Source organism: Cucurbita maxima, unplaced genomic scaffold (genome assembly GCF_002738345.1).
Source record: "Cucurbita maxima cultivar Rimu unplaced genomic scaffold, Cmax_1.0 Cma_Scf00029, whole genome shotgun sequence".
Taxonomy (NCBI): Eukaryota; Viridiplantae; Streptophyta; class Magnoliopsida; order Cucurbitales; family Cucurbitaceae; genus Cucurbita; species Cucurbita maxima.
In genome coordinates, this window is record NW_019272045.1 from 112,278 (window position 1) to 130,879 (window position 18,602).

At 35.5% G+C, this 18,602-nt stretch overlaps 2 protein-coding genes and 1 long non-coding RNA gene across 3 annotated transcripts in view; 2 read left to right on the top strand and 1 right to left on the bottom strand.

Annotated features, from left to right (window-relative positions):
* LOC111465350 overlaps positions 1-5,906 on the top strand; it is a 20,013-nt gene extending 14,107 nt beyond the window's left edge. Inside the window, exons 11-21 of the mRNA XM_023109678.1 lie at positions 1,474-1,562; positions 1,637-1,707; positions 2,518-2,628; positions 2,869-2,928; positions 3,245-3,382; positions 3,582-3,687; positions 3,766-3,837; positions 3,966-4,027; positions 4,751-4,910; positions 5,019-5,185; positions 5,291-5,906. Of these exons, the coding sequence (XP_022965446.1) occupies positions 1,474-1,562; positions 1,637-1,707; positions 2,518-2,628; positions 2,869-2,928; positions 3,245-3,382; positions 3,582-3,687; positions 3,766-3,837; positions 3,966-4,027; positions 4,751-4,910; positions 5,019-5,185; positions 5,291-5,617 (1,363 nt within the window). The 3' untranslated portion in view covers positions 5,618-5,906. The remainder of the gene's footprint in view (positions 1-1,473; positions 1,563-1,636; positions 1,708-2,517; positions 2,629-2,868; positions 2,929-3,244; positions 3,383-3,581; positions 3,688-3,765; positions 3,838-3,965; positions 4,028-4,750; positions 4,911-5,018; positions 5,186-5,290) is intronic.
* A 2,353-nt stretch (positions 5,907-8,259) lies between these two features.
* LOC111465358 (protein SMAX1-LIKE 4-like) lies at positions 8,260-12,739 on the bottom strand. Its single transcript, XM_023109689.1, has 3 exons — positions 11,356-12,739; positions 10,004-10,205; positions 8,260-9,915 (listed from the first exon to the last, which is right to left on the bottom strand). Exons 1-3 carry the CDS (start codon positions 12,540-12,542, stop codon positions 8,341-8,343), a joined length of 2,964 nt encoding a protein of 987 aa, XP_022965457.1. The 5' UTR covers positions 12,543-12,739; the 3' UTR covers positions 8,260-8,340.
* On the top strand, positions 8,705-11,360 carry LOC111465359. Its single transcript, XR_002714194.1, has 3 exons — positions 8,705-8,831; positions 10,040-10,121; positions 10,637-11,360. It is a non-coding gene; the product is annotated as an uncharacterized LOC111465359 (long non-coding RNA).
* Positions 12,740-18,602: the final 5,863 nt, after the last annotated feature.

Below are 18,602 nucleotides of genomic sequence, written 5' to 3' on the forward strand. Positions count from 1 at the left end.
TTTTTTTTTTTTTTTTTTTGGAGCATTGAATTAGACGAGCTACTCTTAGACTCATAGAATCAGCAAGAGCCTAACTTTTCTCTCTGTACCTCTCCCATGCCATGCCTTTCCCACTGTTCACGTCATTGAAGATCTCTATTTCTTATCTTTTTTTTACTATATGATATTCTTGTAGGGAAATGAAACTTTTTTGAAAAAGTGAAATGAGACTAATGCTAAAAAAAGCACTCGTACTAAGTCTAAAGAGGAGATGAAAGTATCCCCTCTACGGTTTCATGTACTTCCCATACTTCCCATTGGTTTTTTCTTCATCATTGCTATTATTATTTTAAAATTTTAAAAGAGGATTTGATTTCTTTTTTATATTACTGTCTTTAGTTATTGTTTAATTTGAGTTGGATTGTCCAGCATGTTAGGGTTTGACTACTTAACTCTTTTTTTTTTTTTTTTTTTTTTTTTTAACAAGAAACAAAACTTTTCATTAAAGAAATGAAAAGAGACTAACGCTTCAAAGATAGAAACTCCATATAGAAGTGTAAAGAACATTACAAAAAAAAAAAAAAAAAAAAAAACCAAAACAACGCTTCTAAAGGAAGAATGGAAGCATATCCAATTATAACAAACAACATTTAGAGAGAAATCATCAAAATGATTGGGAAAGAACACCAAGCATAAGCCTTAAAACATTCTGAATCCAAACAAACCAACCAAGAGAGGTATTTGGCTTGCAAAATTCTCTAATTCCTTTCCAACCATAATTCTGACAATACAAGCTTTGATCCCAATAAATCAAAGAAGTCCGTAGTTCTTTGGTCATTCCAAGCAATCTGAATTTGGTGTTCTTGCGTCAATACACCTTTCAAAGAGACCGAATTTGAGAATTACATCTACTATATTTGAATTAGCCTTTCCAACCAATTGAGCGAGCTTTTACTTACCCATTGTGACTGCTCCTGTTTCCCCATTTCACTGTTTATATCTTTAAAACTCTTCAACCAAACTATCAACTATGACCTTCAAAGCAATGCTGGCTGCTTTGAGCCAACACACTTCCAATAACACAAACGTCAACAGTATCTAAACTTTTGAGAATAATGTACTATTTACTTGTTATATTTGAAGACTTGGTAACTTGGTTTCCTAATAATTTATCTATCAGCTATTTGTAAATACCAGCTTTTGATCCTTGATAATAATTTCTGATTTATTTCTTTCTTTTGTGCATGCGAGATAGGGTTTCAATCTGAAACTTCCAATTTCTATTTTCTAAAGTGGTTCTTGCAATTGTTAAAAACTCCAAATTCAACTATTGTTCTGATTTAATATCTTTTCGTTTCTTCTTTCCCTTCAGTGGGAGGCAGGCTGTGTCTGCGTAATATATATACTCAATAGTAAATGAATATTGGTCTAAATCATACTTCAGGCGTGTCAGAATGTAGTATTCCTAAATAACCCAACATGTATGCTTGGCAGGGAAGCTTTGCTTTCTCATATTACAATTGGGGACGATGTGCAAGTCTTGGGTGCTTTAAGCGTTCTGGCTACACTATTGCAAACCAAAGGTCAGATCAGCGCATATTCAGCTTCCTGAACTCCATTTTTTCTGATCTTATAATGCATCTCAATATCTCTGCAGAACTGGATGAGTCAATGCTGGATGCTATCGGAATTCTTCCTCAAAGAAAACAACATAAGAAATTGTTATTGGTACTCTTCCATGATGATCCTATATTGCAATTTTTCGACTCTGTTTCAATAAATAGTATGTTGGTCCTTTTCCTTGATGCTCTTGTCAGGCTTTCTTCTTCTTCTTCTTATTATTATTGGCACCAGCGAACACTAATGAGCACATCTCCAATTGACAATATGGTGAAAGAAAGTACATGTCTGCTTGGCATTTCCATATTGAAATTGATCTCTCTTTAATTTCAGATATATATAGCCATCTATTGATTTTTGAGTGCCTATCACATTAAACATGATTTTGGACACTGCTCTAAATTTTATTTGAAATCATTCATTTATGAACTTATGATTTATTTTCTTGTTTGTAATCTTGCACACATGTATGATATTTGAAGATTTATATCAGTTTATAATTCATTGCCAGGTTGATTACAGCATTTTGGTAAACTTAAATGAAATAAATTTTGATGCCGTTGTGGGGATTGAACCCATGACACTTGGTTAACATTTTGGTCATCTTCAATGGCCTCTGTAGTTTAAACCTTCTATTTGTTTTTTTTTACATCCTCATATCACGTATGTATAAGATTTTCAAAATTTTTAATCTGTAAATTTGAACTGAGTTATATTCTTTTGTGACGCTTTCACATATGTAGCTCATTCATATAACTGTTTTCTACCCGGTGCAGTCCACTGCCACATTGGATCATGTTTTCAGAATTTGAGTACTTACTACCCGTTAAGAACCTTATATTATGCTGTTTTCTTTTGTACACTGTTTTGGACAAACACTTTCGGGACAGGACTCAAATTGTAACTTATATTCAACAGGAAGCCTTAGTTGGTGAGGATTCCGGCGAGGAGCAACTCTTTTCTTCAGAAAATACCTCAGTGAAAGGTGGCATCAATATTGAACTTGATGGTTACCTACAGAAGCTTAAGGTACTCTTTTTATCTTCCCAACTATTACCGACCCAAAGAAGACTTTTAAGAGCTACTTGGATAATATCTTAATTACTTTTCTGTAGTTACCCTGCTTACTTATAACTTACTTTGAGGATGAACAAATGTAAATTTACGACACTGTATTACCGCCATTTGATGCCTCTTTTTAATTTTATGCTGCTTGATTCTGGTTTGATCATTTGCTGATCTGTTTCTTACCTACTCTATTAATGTCAGGATTATGGCATTTCATCTTTTCTTAAAGTAGGTGCAAGCCCTCGTATACATAGGTTTGAGGTACTTCTCTCCCATCTAATGGATATGATCTTCATTTGGATCAGAAACACCGTTCAACATGCATGAGTGCGTGTGTTAGTGTTACTAAGTCTGATGCCAAAAGTATCTCATTTAAGCTGAAGCAAAAAAAGAAAAAAAGAAAAAAACCAAAAATAACAGACTTTTAAAGCTACAATGAATGATAAATGGTTCCATTGTTTCACGAATCATGATGATTATGACTCCTGAAATGTTATCATTTTATTCATGTAACAGTGAGCAAGATCTTTCTTGTACCCGACTAACGAACACTCCATCTTTATTGGCCATGTGTTAGGTGCTAGATGCATTGGTCAGCCTTTTTTGTCGTTCAAATATCTCCGCCGAAATATTGTGGGATGGGGGGTGGCTTCTGCGTCAGTTGTTACCTTACAGTGAGGCGGAGTTTAATAGTCATCATCTAAAATTGTTGAAAGTAAGTTATACATGGAATAGTACTGAGAACATTTTTCTCGATGAAAGCTCGGTTTCTTATAGAATATAAAAAGAGAGAGCACTTTCTTTTTCTGTTTTTAATTGTTTGAAGGAAATATGTCATGCTTATTACTTACATCAGTAAATGAAAGGGTTTAAGCTTATTTTTTCTGATCTTTTTTCTCTTTGAAATTTAATAGGATTCATATAAGTACTGCGCTTCTGAGCTCCTAAAGGAAGCTAGAGGGATTTGGTCGGATTTCCTCATTATTCTTCTCTCAGACGAGTGGAAAAAGTGCAAAAGAGGTATTTATTTAATGTGATTTGACGAATGTTAAGTGTATCAAGTGTTTTCTGGGGGCTGAACCACTAAACTTTTCGTAGTAATTGAAGCCCCATCACCAAGGAAAGAACCAAAATGCATGCTCTTGCACCATGCGAAGGCTTCTGTTCTAGGTAAGAATAATGACTAGCTATAAGATTCATAGTCTTATTATTTTGTCAGAAGTTGGGTGGTTCATTTAATGTATGGTGACTTGAATGCTACTGCCCCAAGATTTTAATGTTACTTCTTGTCCTTACAGATGATGCTGTTCCACCTGAATCATCATTCGCTGCTGGTCAAAGAATGTCTGAGTTGGTTAAGGTACTTCCCTCTCGCTCGGAAAATATGAAATAGATTCAGTTAGAAGTTAACAAATTTGAAAAAGGACAAAAATAAAAGGGAACAAACATTAAAATATCATACACTAGATTGCCATAAATTTCAAAAAGGTATCTTTAAACTTACCAGTTATTGATGCCCGACCAAGGGAAAATTTAAGGCATCATGCTTTTGCATGTATTGGGAAGATACTCCTTGGCGGGGGTTATCTCTACTTTGGGCCCTTAGGTTATTCGCCCCTCTTTGTGTCTATAACGCTTGTTCTGTTTCTTATTCCAAAAAATGAATGAAATGCATCATGCTATGCATCAATTTCAAATTCTCTGTGAGAATGCCCTGAAATATCTTCTGAATCCATTCAATCAACTTCCGAATCTGCCATTAATCAAGATAGAAGGGAAAAACTAACTTCCACCAAACTTTAGCTTATGATCACTTGTCCAGATAAGTTAAATTATTGATCATCCGAAACTCAGCTCTAGACAGATGCGGGTTTACGCACGTACATTATTGTCTTAAAGTCGAATTGTTTCTTAAACAAAAAAATGTCAGCTACTTTAAACATATTTTCCCTCCAAAATGGGTGAGATTAAGTAAATGTGAGTGAAAAGATTCAGGATATTTGTTATATTTGTTTTTCCCCATGCAATTTACTATTCTGTATGAAGCTTCTTTTAGCAATATCTTGTCCTCTTTCCATTCCAGGTATTTGTTCTTCTACACCAACTTCAGTCATTTTCCCATGGCAAGGCTTTGTCAGAACAGCCTGGTATTGACCCTCCCTCGGAAATTCCTGAATGTTCCCGTGCAAAGGTTGCTGAACTAGATGCTTCAGGACCTAAACCGGGTGCTGAGATGAGACTTGGTTAGTTCTAAACTTAGAATTGCATACTTTAGGTTCTACCATATTTTTAAATTAATCACGTAGGTTGCCATGAGTATGTGAATAACTATCCTTGTTCTTGCTATGTAGATGGTTCTGTTCCTTGTAGAATTGCATTCGAGAGGGGAAAAGAGCGCCATTTTTACTTTCTTGGAACTTCTATGGGAACTTTCGGGTGGATAATTCTTGCTGAAGAAGTGCCATCGAAACCGAATTATGGAATTATTCGAGTTGCTGCACCTCTTGCTGGGTCAAATGTAAGATTTCATTCGCATGAAACTATTTAATTGCAAATCTTTAATTTTTCCTTGCCTGGATGATTATGAATTCTCAAGTTATAACTGTTTTTCTGCTCCTATCAGCCTAGAATTGATGAAAAACACTCAAGGTGGCTGCATTTGAGAATTCGTCCATCAACGTTACCCTTTCTGTATCCTGCTAAACACGGTACCCCGTCAAAGTTAAAGACGAAACCTTTTGTGGATGGGAGATGGATCCTAGCATTCCAGGACGAGGATTCTTGCAAATCCGCTTTGTCTATGGTTCTGGAGGAGATTAATCTGCAAAGCAAGGAGGTAGAGAGAAGACTGAAACCATTGGTCGATCTCGAACGATCTGTAGATTCATCGGATGCATCTGTGTGTTCTTCTAAGACATTGACTTCTAATGCAACTCCTAATCTATTGTGAGTATCAATCAATGTATCAATTTTCATATATGTTATTCCCCTAATAATAGAATTGCTTAATCACCGGGTGATGTATTATTTTATGTAACCACCCTTCTATATGTTCAGCTCCCTACCTCAGAATGCGAAGCAAAGAAGAGTAGTTTTAGCATCTGAGAGTTTGTATCATTCTTTGTATAGTCTTTTTTTCCCCTCATTTGTTGACTGGTTTTAGCCCTTCATTCTTTTGTTGATCTAACCATATAGTTGATTGAACCTTAATGTTGGTGCAATTTCCCCTAAGCTTTTTTTCAGCATGATCTTAGCTTCTCTTTGTTGGCATGGATATTCTCTCTCAATCTCTTAGTATTATAAGGTTTAAATTTTGAAGACATTTTCGATATTGTATTCTTTCGGTTTTCTCTTTCGATTTTTTCCTCGAGGTTTTTAAAACGCGTCTGGCTAGAGTGTTTCGTTCTTTTCCAATCGATGTGGAATATTCACCTCTCTTCGGGGTTCAGTGCCCTCACTAGCACCCTTTTCCAAGAGATGTGGGATCTCTCCAATCCACCCCTCTTGGGCCCTATAGTCATTGTTGTCACACGACCTTGTGTCCACACTCCATTTGGGGTCAGCCTCTTTGTTGGTACATCGCTCTGTGTTTAGCTTTGATATCATTTGTAATCGTCCAATTTTGTTGCTAATATATATTGTCCTCTTTAGACTTTTCCTTTCGAGCTCTTTCTCAAGGTTTTTAAAATGCATCTCGAGACAATTAAGATGAAATATATACTTTTTGTCTAGAAAGTAAGACTTTTAAGTTTAAGATCGTGCATTTTTGAGACAATTAAAAAGATTTTAACCATGTCGAGTTTTATTTTGCTTCCAATAATTAGAGATTAGCACCGAAGATGATTAAATACTTTCACTAGTTACCCAAAGAAGTAAAAGAAGTTGGTCAATGATTGAGACATTGCCTCAACTTTTTCGAAGATAAATCTATACTCATTATCCTCAATGAGTAAAAGAACTTGCAGGAAAATTATATCAAGTGATTTTAAGAGTTAGGGAAAATTCCTTGTTTTCAGCCATGCATTTGGGCTAAAACAATGAAATGATTTCTCGTATAATGATATTTCATGAGAATGGTTTTTGGCGAATGACGTTTTGGTATACAATAGGTCAAATTTTCAGTTAACATTATAAAAAATCAATCTATACGTCAAGAACATTTATTATTACGAAAGATATAAAACTGTTCGCATCGAATGAGCGTCAAGTGGTTGATATTATCCCTCCAGGACCAGAACTTCTTGTTTCAGAGGGCGAATCTATCAAACTGGATCAACCATTAACGAGTAATCCTAATGTGGGAGGATTTGGTCAGGGAGATGCGGAAATAGTCCTTCAAGATCCATTACGTGTCCAAGGCCTTTTGTTCTTTTTTGTATCTGTTATTTTGGCACAAATCTTTTTAGTTCTTAAAAAGAAACAGTTTGAGAAGGTTCAATTGTCCGAAATGAATTTCTAAATCTGCGTATTTATCAATATCAGAAGAATGATGTACTACTACTCACACCTCTTATTCCATCTCCACCACCCGCTCATTTTACTCCGTCCTTTTTCAAGTGGACTTCCACCCAGAAAAAAAATAAATTGATAGATGGTACAAAGCCAATACCTAATGCAAACACCATCTGACAAATGACCCTAAGATTGACCCGATGTTTAAAGCTGAAACCCGACATCTAAGACCTTACTAATTCAGGAAAAGTGGAGACCAAATGATTGCATCCAACGGTGGGTGTGAGCCCTTTCACTTTCTTTATATATATATATTTTGAAAAAAAAAAAATTAGGTTCATAAAAATCATTTCATGTGTTAAAAAGATTTTTCTTTGGGCTATGATCATAGGGGAATCATAGCTTGAACACTTTATTGGCCATACATTTTTGTTAGTGCATATTCCCAATTCCCCTTTTTGTAAATCCCCACCAAAAACAAAAAACTTATTTATATACTTATCAAAAGAAGTACGGATCGCTCGAGACGAATTATTTAAATAAATGGGTACCGTAATTTGTCATTTCAGTTGAATGATATAGACGTTTGACAAATCTGATTAAATTCGTTTTTTCGTTTTACACATTTAGTCATCATTTCACAGCACTGAAAATTATAAAAATGTGTTAAATACTCTCTAAGCTTTTATCATTATTTTATTTTTGTGTGCACCAAAAAAATATAAAATTTATTGTGGACACGATTCCATAAATATAGGATCATCAGGAACCAACAATCGAGTACACCTGAAAACGATATTATGATATCAAACAAACATCAAGCCAAAAATTGTCAAAACTTTCTTTTTTTATCATCGAGCAAGTGAGTTTACTTATCAAGACAAATATTGTAAAAAAAAAAAAATGATAATAAGAAATATGAACATTGATAATTGTATGTTATAGATAGAGAATGTTCATTTTCTAATAGATTTAGTGGAGGCGGAGTGAGGCTTGTAGCTCAACGTGACTACAAAGCACACTATTACAAGTTTGAATTTCTTCTCGTCCTCAACCGACAAAAAAGGAAATTTATTATAGAACTTAAAGTAGTCAGATATTAACGTGTTTATTTATGAATGATTCGTTCGAGAAAGTCAGATTCAAGTGAAAGTCGTTAAGAAAAGTGATGAAATATAGTTAAAGGACTAGAGATTTTACATTTTACATGAAAGACCACTTTCAATCCATAGAAGAAAGTTTGATTTTTTTAGGGAGACAAGAACCCATATACCCTTCTTCGTGTTCTTCGTGTTCTTCCTCCAAAATGTGTTTTTGATCCAAACACAGCCTTATATCTATACCCCCTTCCTGTTTCCCGCCATATCTACCACCTTCTAAGCTCGTTTGAAAAATCTCTTTCACCCATTTTTCAAACACTTTGTTAGAAAATGAACCAAATCCCTCTACAATCCCTTCTAAAACCCCCTCTTCCACCCTAAATCTACAATCCCAATTCCAATCCCAATCCCATTTCCACTTTTTACAATTCTCCTCGTATGCCCCCGTCATTATCCGCCTCAGTTGCTCTCTGATTTCTGATTCTTGTGTTGATTTTGATTTCAGAAGGAACCGATTTGAGATCGATTCCATAAACCCATTTGCTGGTTTCAGATTGTACATCGTTGTTTCGCGCGTTAGATCGCTCGATATCGGACTTATCTGCCCATTTGGTAATGTTTGATTCGTTTCTGCATCGTCTTGTTCTTGTTTTTGATCTTCTTCGTTGGCTGCTTTTTGGTTGAGATCGATTGTGTTGTTGTTGGTGCTTGATTGTCTGTTCTTATTGATTCTTGCTTTCTTCGATTTGTTTTCGATCTCCCGTTCTGCCTTTCGCATGTGTTTTTCCCTAGCGTCGATTTCTAGGGCCATCTCGATTACAGATGATGAAGAATCTCTGTTCTTCTTTTTATCGGAGGAATCGTCTTTTGTTAAAACGAATATCAATTTTTCGATGCTTTCTTCTTTTACTTCTCCGAATTTCCCACTCTCGAATCCATCTTCCAGGAATTTCATGAACTGTGAATCCGCCATTTCCACATCTTCCACCAAAATCACAAGCTCTCTAGTCGATTTCAATGCCTTCTCCACCATTTCAGATCGAGAAATCCCCATTTCTTCGCTTTTCGAATTCAAGTTCAAGAAAAACTCAATAGATCCAAATACTGATTCTGCAATTGCTAGAGCCATCTTTCTCTTTCCAATGAAATCATTTCCCTCCATCAAAATCCATTGAATCCGTTTCTCATTCTTCTTTGCTGAAATTACTGTTTCTGCTATACTAGGAAGCGATTCTGATAGCCATGGTACATTCTCTTGCAGGACCTTCAAAATCTCTCCTCGTTCGGTCTTTCTTTCGCTTTCCATTTCCATGGATTCTGCTGATGAATCGTAGAACAGCGGATTCCCCAGAGCTAGAGTGATCTTCACTTCCTTCCCCACCATATGTTTGAGAGAATTCAAGCTTGGTGATGATTCTCGATCTTGACTTTGTTTTGTTGTTGCATTTCCAAAATCAAACTCGATTGTTGTGCATGATTGTTGCCTTCTGAATGGTGGGACGAAGTTGGAACTCTGTAATGGCTTTGGTGTTTGATTATCTGTGAAGGAAATTGAATTTGATTCATCAATCTTTGGCCACCATGGATATGATGAACAGTAAGAGAAGCTTTTTCCCATCAAGCTCTGAGCTGAACCATCTCTGTGTAGGCTGCTGCAAAATCTGTTCCATTTTTTCCTTAGTTCCACAAACTCATCCTGTAAAATTTGCAAGAATAAGAAAATTAAACGAATTGATTCTTATGTTTTTGAGCAATGAAACAACGTGATGAACAAGTTTTAGTACCTTTGAATGTGATTGATTGACATTATACTGTTGCAGCCAGGAGGGAACTTGCTTGGACTGGAAAGATTTCAAATGTTGGACTTCATTTTCGAAATTTGAAGTGCATTCAGCGCAGCAAGTAAGCTTTTCATGTTCTTCTTTTGCAATGAATTGCTTTGTTTCCATGGTTTGAGAGAAGAAACTTGGCCTTGAATCATAAACACTGCATAAACAAAGAAAAAATAGCAACAAAAACATGAACACTGGCTAATCTGAAGCAAAATCATTGTTGGTAAGCATTAATCATGTAATAGCTTAAGTCCACTGCTAGCAGATATAAGGGGATGAGAACAAAACATTTTTTACAGGGTGTGGAAACCTCAATAGCAAAAAAGAAAACATGAACACAAGCTAATCTGAAGCAAAATCATTCTTTGTAAGTGTTAATCATGTAACGGCCCAAACCTACCGCTAGCAGATATAAGGAGAGGAGAACAAAACATTCTTTATAAGGGTGTGAAAATCTCTTTTTAGTTAAAAACCTTGAGGGTAAGCCTGAAAAGGAAAGCACAACGAGGACAATATTTGCTAATGGTGGACTTGAGTCATTACAAATCTAGTGAGGGTGACTAATGATTTTTCTTTCTTCCTCAGTGTTCTCTAATCCCCATTTCATTCATAGAAGCATTTTTCTGCAAATATGAGAGGTATGTTCCTATTGCTTTCTGGCCCTGTTTTGAAAAAACTTAGCAGAAGAGAGAGAGATAAAGATGATTTGGGTTTCATATCTGCGAGTAAAACTCTGTAAAACAACACCATGCGTGGCTATATAATGACCAAAAAAGGGAGGAAACACAAGGACACTAGCCCATCTGACTTTCCCAGAAACACTTTTTCTTTTATGTTTCTGTCCTTATTCTCAGTCTGTCTTTAGGCTCCAACACAACAAAAGTACAACTACCCAACCCTTCTCTCTCCCCACATATATAAACTTCAAAATATTGATGATAATGGAGGTTCTCCATGCAAAACTCCAAACCAAGTAGTACTTTTTTCAGTCAAATTTGAAAAAACAGGAAGATACAAGGGTATAAAACAAAGAAAAACTAGGTATATATACAAGTTTTAGCTTCTAATGTTGTTGTAACGACCCTAAATTTTCTACTTAATTTAAAGTTGCTACTGTATGCATATTATGAATGCATCTTAAAACACTAGACTTACGTGTTCGAAAACAATTTAGCATACAATGTTCATGATGTGTATGCAGTAGCGACCTTACGGTTGTGTTTTTCTAATTTAGTCTCCTTGTTGGATGAATGAGAGAGAAACGGTAAATATCGGAGTTGTATCGAAGGAAACAAGGAATATACCTAGAAGTATGGAGAGTTAAGCCAAGTCCAGAAGAGGGAACAGGAACAGCATGAAGAGACCACTGAGTTTCAAGAGCAGGCTGTCTCATTTGACACCTCATGTAAATCTGATAACTCGCCATACCCATAACCCAAATCTTAGCTTTAGAACCATTGTTATTAGCATTAAGAAAATCCCCTTTCAGCAACCTCTCAATCTCCCCAACCAGGCGTTCAATTTCATCACTATTCCCTCCTTCCACAATCCATTTCAAGTCCCCAACATAAACCAGGACACCTCCGTCTCCATTATCCTTCACATACTCACCCAATTTTAAAGAAGAAGAACCCTTCATTAATGGAAGAAACTCCACAAACTTAACCCCTTTCATAGCCTCAGGAACCTCCCCCATTTTCACTTTCCTCATAACCTCAAACACTACCCCTTCTGTCAGCCCAACAGAGTCCCCAACAACAACAACATTAGTTCTCAAATTATTATTGTTCTTCCCCAAGAAAGCCTCAAACACTAACTTAGTTGCATCAGTAGTAGGAGGAGGAGGAGGAGAAGAAGAAGAGAAGAAAAAGGGGGTGTATGAGTTGGTTTGAGCAGAGAAGAAATGGGAAGAAATGGGAGAAGGAGGAGAGATAAAAATAGTGTTGTTGTTGTTGTTGTTGTCATTGTATTCTTCAATGTTGGTTTTAACAGCAGTGCTAGAAAAGCCAGCCTCTCTCATGACACGGCTGACACTCGGGTCGTCAAGAATGGAAATGATGAGATGTTGGAGCTCGACTTTGACTGTGAGAAGAGGGTGTTGCTGTTGTTGTTGGTGGTGGTGGTCGAGGGAGGAGGAGGAGGAGGAGCCACGGCGTTGGTGGGCTTGGGCGCGCTTGAGGGCAGCAATGAGGGCGTTGGATAAAGAAGGAGGGGAGTGAAGGAGAGGTGGGGAAGAGGGGAGGCGGTTGAGGGCGACATTGAAGCAGAGCTCGAGAGCTCTGGATTGGAGAGGGTGAGGAGGGTGGGATTTGAGGCAGGCGCGGCGGAGGAGAGTGGGGGGTTTGGAGTTATTAGAGAGGAGAGTGGAGGCTACATGGAGAGGAGTTACATGGGAATGGCCACGACGAGCGGCTAAAGAAAGGGAATGCTTCAGAACTGAAGCAGCCTCCGGTGTGAGGGTCTGCTGAGCTGCGCAAGTTCCTGATCGCATCACTTGCCCCACGCCCCCTACCACCACCCCCTTTGTTAATGGAACCTATGCTCTGCTGCTTCTTGCTTGTTTTCTTTACTTGTGATTCTTTCCCCACTTTCAACCCTTTTGGGTGTTGGCTTTGAGCTTTGTGTTTGAAGAAAGGAAGTGAAAGAGTTGGTGTCTTCTTTGGCTTGAGACTGAGAGAGATATTTGGATTTGGAAAATAATGAGCAAACCAGACAACCATCTTTATACTAAAACTTCATGCTGTGTAAGCGACTGGTATGAGAAAATAAAAGTAGGTGTGTCACTAAGCCTCGAAAGAGGTGAACAACGAGCAGTGTGCCAATGAGTACGCTAGGTCCTAAAGATGGGTGGATTTTGAGATCCCACGTCAATTTGAGAGAAAAACGAGTGTTGTGAGGACGTTTGGCCATGAAGGGTGTGGATTGTGAGATCTCAAATCGGTTGCAGAGGGGAACGAAACATTCTTTATATTGGTGTGGAAACCTCTCCTTAACAGACGCAAAACCTTGAAGGGAAACCCGAAAGAAAAAGCTAAATAAAGACAATATCTGCTAGCAGTAGACTTACAGTTACTAGTTTTCCTTCTTAACTTCAACGGTAATTAGCATCTATCTATTCATTCTCGTGAAGTTAAAAACCCAAATATCCAATACACTAAAAATGATATTTGCACAACAAATATAGAAATATGAAATACATTTGACGCTCACTTACACGAACATTCTAGGAGAAATCCATATAACTTGATTGTTGAGCAGATAATATTGTTTTGTTTTTATGTGATTTTTTTTTTCTCCCAACACTAATTGCCTTTATCTTACTGGATTACATACCACATTGCCTAAATTTTTACTATTTTTTTTTATTATATATAAAATGTCCAATTAAAATGTAGCACTTTTTTGGGGAGTAGTGAAGGAGGGGAAGGGAAGCATATTATTATTATTATTATTATTATTATTATATAAATAATAAAATTTATAGCATATGGTAATATTTATCTCTCATTATTATAAAAAGCTGCAAAATAAGATTTTTCAAAACTCTCTCTCTCTATCCTCATCAGATAATATATACTTTTAATTAAATTATAAAGAAAATGGGATCATACTCTATAGTTTATAATATTAATTACATAACAAAGAATCAAAACAGTATGATTATGGGGTTTGTTCAACTCCATTATTTTATTTCCAATGTTTTTTTATTTTTTTTGTTAATATATATATTAAATATATTTATTCTTTTTTTAAATGTGGAGTCCATTTCTAGTGGACCCCATAAGCTTTAAAATATATATTATATTTGGTTGTTCATGGTCATAGATCAGCTTCCCTCCTTTTAACACACCAACCTTTGAATGGGCAGACAGAGACAGAAGAAATTCAAAATGTTTTTTATTTAAAAAAAAAAAAAAGAAAAAGAAAAAGAAAAAGAAAAAGAAAAAGGAAAATTAATAAAGGTCAGAGAATTACTGAAAAAAGAGGGAATAGAATTTAGTGCGATGGAAAGAGTGTGAGAAATATGAATCTCTTTTTAGATCCTATTCTTAATATTTTAGTTGAATTTATGATACATATATAGCTAACTTTGCTCCCACATATGTATTGGAACTAATACCAACTAAGCAAATAGCTTTGACTTCAACAACAATAGACCGTGTTAGTTGTAAGAGATGTGAATTTGCCTACAGATTTCTTGAGTGTTTGCGTTTATTTATGGTAAGAAATACTCAAAGCATTAATCGAAACGTCTTGTTGTATTCTGTGTTTCTCACCATCGAATCTTGTAAGATTCTCGAGATTTTTTTATCGAAAACCAAAAAATAATTTAGGGTTTAAGTATATATCAAATTTAGGCATAAATATATGTAAAGAGTTTTAGAAATATTCTCATGACGTCTATACTTAGATGTCACACTATTTATTTCTCTTTATAATATTCCAAATATTCTCAATGTCATATCAATAAATTCCTCAAACCTATATCTATAGTTTACTTTGTAATTCTGTGAGATCCTGCATCGATTGGAGAGTCGAACAAAGTATTTCTTATATGCATGTAGAAACCTTTGTCTAATAGTTGTGTTTTAAAATAGTGAGACTGACAGTGATACATCTAGGCAGTGTGTAGGGAGGACACTAGCCCGTAAGGAAGATAAATTGTGAGATTCCACATCGGTTGGATATGGGAACAAAACATTTCTTGTATGGGTATGGAAATCTCTCCCTAGTAGACATATTTTAAAACAGTGAGACTGACAACGATACGTTCAGGCGATGTGTAGCAAGGACGTTGAGCCCCTAAGGGAGATAGATTGTGAGATCCCACGTCGATTGAAGATGAGGAAAAATATTTCTTATATGGGTATGAAAAATCTCTCCTTAGTAGACGCGTTTTGAAACCATGAGGTTGACGACGATCCGTTACAGGTTAAAATAGACCATATCTACTAGCGGTGGACTTTTTGAATCGTATAAAGAAACGGGTTATTGTGAGGCCAATTGTTGTGGATAGACAACATTTTATTCCCCAAGTCGAGACAACATTTTATTCCCCAAGTACCCAAAAAAGCAAAGCTGTGTCTACTCTCCTACCCACCATTATTGCCTCTTTTTTCACTCTCTATACAAACTGCAATACCCTTTGTCATAATCTCATCATTCTCAATCCCATTTCCAACCACCCACTTAAAAACTTTTCTTCTTAATTTAAACAAAATACCAATCTTTAAACCGACCCGTTTCGTCTAAGGGGAAGATTTAAATCTATGATCGAGAGAGGTAGGGTTACTACCAATCTTTAAACCAACCCGTTTTGTCTAAGTTGAAGATTTAAATCTACAATCGAGAGAGGTAGGATTACTTTGTGTTTAAACATAATTTAGAAGAGGTAGGAGACTTATCCACGAGAATAGTGATAGATCTTAAACTTTATATCGAAGGATAAACAAATTCATATCAAGTTAAATTATAAGTTTTAGTTCTCGAACTTTTAGATTTGTTTCTATGTTACGAGGGATGAATATGGGTTGGGTTGGAAAAAAATTTTTGATCCACCTGAAATTTTGGATTGGTGACTTGAACAACTCGAAAAGTCAAATTCAACCTAATCTAACACTCGATTTTTAGATTGGATTGTTGGGTTGTGCTTTTCTTTTTAATCGTTTTCTTACTTATCTACAATACACGTTACATTAATAACTAAAATCTTATAGAGTTCAAACAAGTCATAATACATCACTACCATTAGTTGTAAATGTTAAATATTAAACATTTGCAAGGTCCAATACCTGCCGCCATTCTGCACCTTGACCTGACCTCTCTGGTAGATTTGCTCCTCAAGCCGACATGTGTCCTTTCCCCAATTGTACTCACGTGACACGAGTATGTTGAGCGACTTCTAGCTCTCAGCTCGCATGTGGCTCAATTGAGTCGATTCCCCCTATGTTCGACTCTGCTTTGCCTCGGCTCAGTGGCTTTGCCTTGGCTTATCCAGCTAATTCGACTCAGTTGGACTATTTTGGACCACATTTTTTTGCTATATGGGCCCACTCTTATTATTTTGGACCGTCCCATAGCCATTTTTGACATTATTAAAAGTATTTGAGTTCAGTATGACCCTTATTTGCTCAATTTATATAATTGTGAGATGAAATATGGAATCATTCAATATCTTTAGGTGAGTTAAGCTCATTAGTATATTCTAACCTGATGTCGTGGACCCATGTAAATTTGAACGGGATTACAAAGGACAAATTTGGACTTGCACAAGGATAAATCAATGACTCTGACTTAAGCTAACCAAGTAGGTGATTTTACTATTAACTTGGTTGGATGAATAGAAGGAAAATACGTGTTCTGTAGCCTTCTATGTGCCATATTTTATAACGGTTTGAAATGTATTATGTTATGTTGTCAATTATGCTATGAGATGTTTATAACATGTTATGGACTTTATTGTGACTTCCATGTCGTATCTCATGATTTAAAGCTACGAGGACCTTATGCATTTTTGTATACCATGTGGATTGAGATATTTCTCTGCTATGATGAATACAGACATGTACATTATGATATCTATACGCCAAGATATTATGCAAGCTCATTTCCCTATATGGCTTTGGCAGTGTGAGCGTGCACTAACTGAAGGGTGCACCCACGGTAACATATATAGCCACTTGGTGGGTCTATATGTGTGAGTCGTATAGAGAAATACTACACATCCAATTTTGTCCCACCAATTCAACTCAAACGGAGTTGACAATCCAATTCAACAAAACCCTTTATTTTTAGTAGTGTTCGGTTAGGTTGTCTGGATGTGTTTTTTTTTTAAATTATTTAAAAAAGTCCACTTATCCCTAATACATGTTACTTTAATAACTAAAATCACATAAAGTTTAAATATCAAACATTTATAAGTCACAACGCACTACTAACATCAGTTACAAACATTAAATATTTTTTTTATCATTTTAAACATATGACATGACAGGGTTGAGTGTTGTAACCCTGTTTTTGAGTTGATCGGGATGATCCAACAAAAAGAAAAAAAATGCCAACTCGTAAATTGATTTTGTTTTTTTAAAAAATTTAACCCAACTTACATCAATAAGATGCTCTTTCCATTTCAGTTATGGAATTACTTAATCATAAGAATTCCAAAGTTAAATCTGTTTGGTTTAGAGGAATCTTACATTAGTTAGCCTCCCGAGAATTTTCGTAGAAAGTACGAGAGTAAAAACAAAACACATTAGCACGATCCATATTTGTAAACAGAGATAGTCTTCCCTCTTTGAAACAATTCAAGACAAGGGGTAACGTAACTTGATAGTCAAGACCATTAAACGTCGAATTCAGTGGTTCGATGAGCTAAGTTAATAAAAAAAAAAAAAAAAAAGTCCCCAAAGGAAATTCACCATTTCCGTTTGCATTAAAAGGGGCAAAAAGACAACGTATTAAAGTGGAAGAGAAAAAGAGAGCATTTAAAACTTAAAAAGCTAATAAAGTTAACCTTTCAGTCAAAATATCTCTCTTACCTAAAAAACTATATAATATATACAATAATTTTCAAATTTCTCATATGTTCACAACCTCACGTTTTTTGTCACCTTTTTTCTCTGTCTCATTCTTATTAAACCTTTATTATTTGTGGGTCCAATTCTCGACTCAATACACTAAAAAGTTTATATTTTGTTCGAACTTTCGTACTAAAAACAAAAGATTGATTGACAGAAAGATAAACGAAATATTCTAAATTTTCATCATAATCTTAAAGTTGAGTTCAGTTTTGGTTCGATTGTAACCCTATTTTCTAGTTGGTTGGATTCATCTTATCAATAAAATGTCAATTTCCAAACCATCTCAAATTTTTAATTTTTTTAACCCGACCCGATTCAACTTTTATGATTTGGGCTAAGTAGTCTGAGTTGGTTGAGTTCTTGGTGTTAGAATCGCTCAACAACGCACACTTGATCAAGATGAACACAAAAAACAGTAGAAACAAAATTCAAGGAGAAATATTGACTATGGTTAAAGGTTTTATTGATGACTTAAGAAAATACAGACAATGAAGAAAAATACGTTTTGAGAGCATTGCCTAATGCGGTATATATATGGCTTTACCAAATATTTACCGTCTCTACACTAAATATGTACCATATATATTTCTACCAGATCTTTTACAATAGGCATCAGGCTCCATATCCAATACTTACGTCAATGAATACTCTTACATTTTGTTTATGATTTTAGGTATAAATTGAATAGAACGTGAATACAAACCAATGACATTCTTGTAAATAACCGAAGAAATCGGAGAGGGTTAGAAAGGTAAAATTGTAAGAGGTAAAAAAAAAATGAAGTTAGAAAATGAAGGTTTAGAAAGGTTGAATATTGAACGTTATGAAATGATGATGATCTCCAAGAGGTAACATTTTCATGCAAAGCTAAAATTTTTACGTCAATCCAACCCACCTTTTGCTACCTCTTTCCTTTACGTCTTTCACATGATTGAGAAGAAAAGAAGAACAAAAAAAAAAAAAAAAAAAAA

What these genes read in the sequence shown, in the direction of transcription:
- LOC111465358 (XM_023109689.1), bottom strand. Translation starts at nt 12,542, where the DNA reads ATGCGATCAGGAACTTGCGCAGCTCAGCAGACCCTCACACCGGAGGCT. An exon ending in TTAACTCTCCATACTTCTAG is followed by an intron (nt 10,206 to 11,355) that starts GTATATTCCTTG and finishes TTGTTTATGCAG; the next exon opens with TGTTTATGATTCAAGGCCAA. An exon ending in TCAATCAATCACATTCAAAG is followed by an intron (nt 9,916 to 10,003) that starts GTACTAAAACTT and finishes CAAATTTTACAG; the next exon opens with GATGAGTTTGTGGAACTAAG.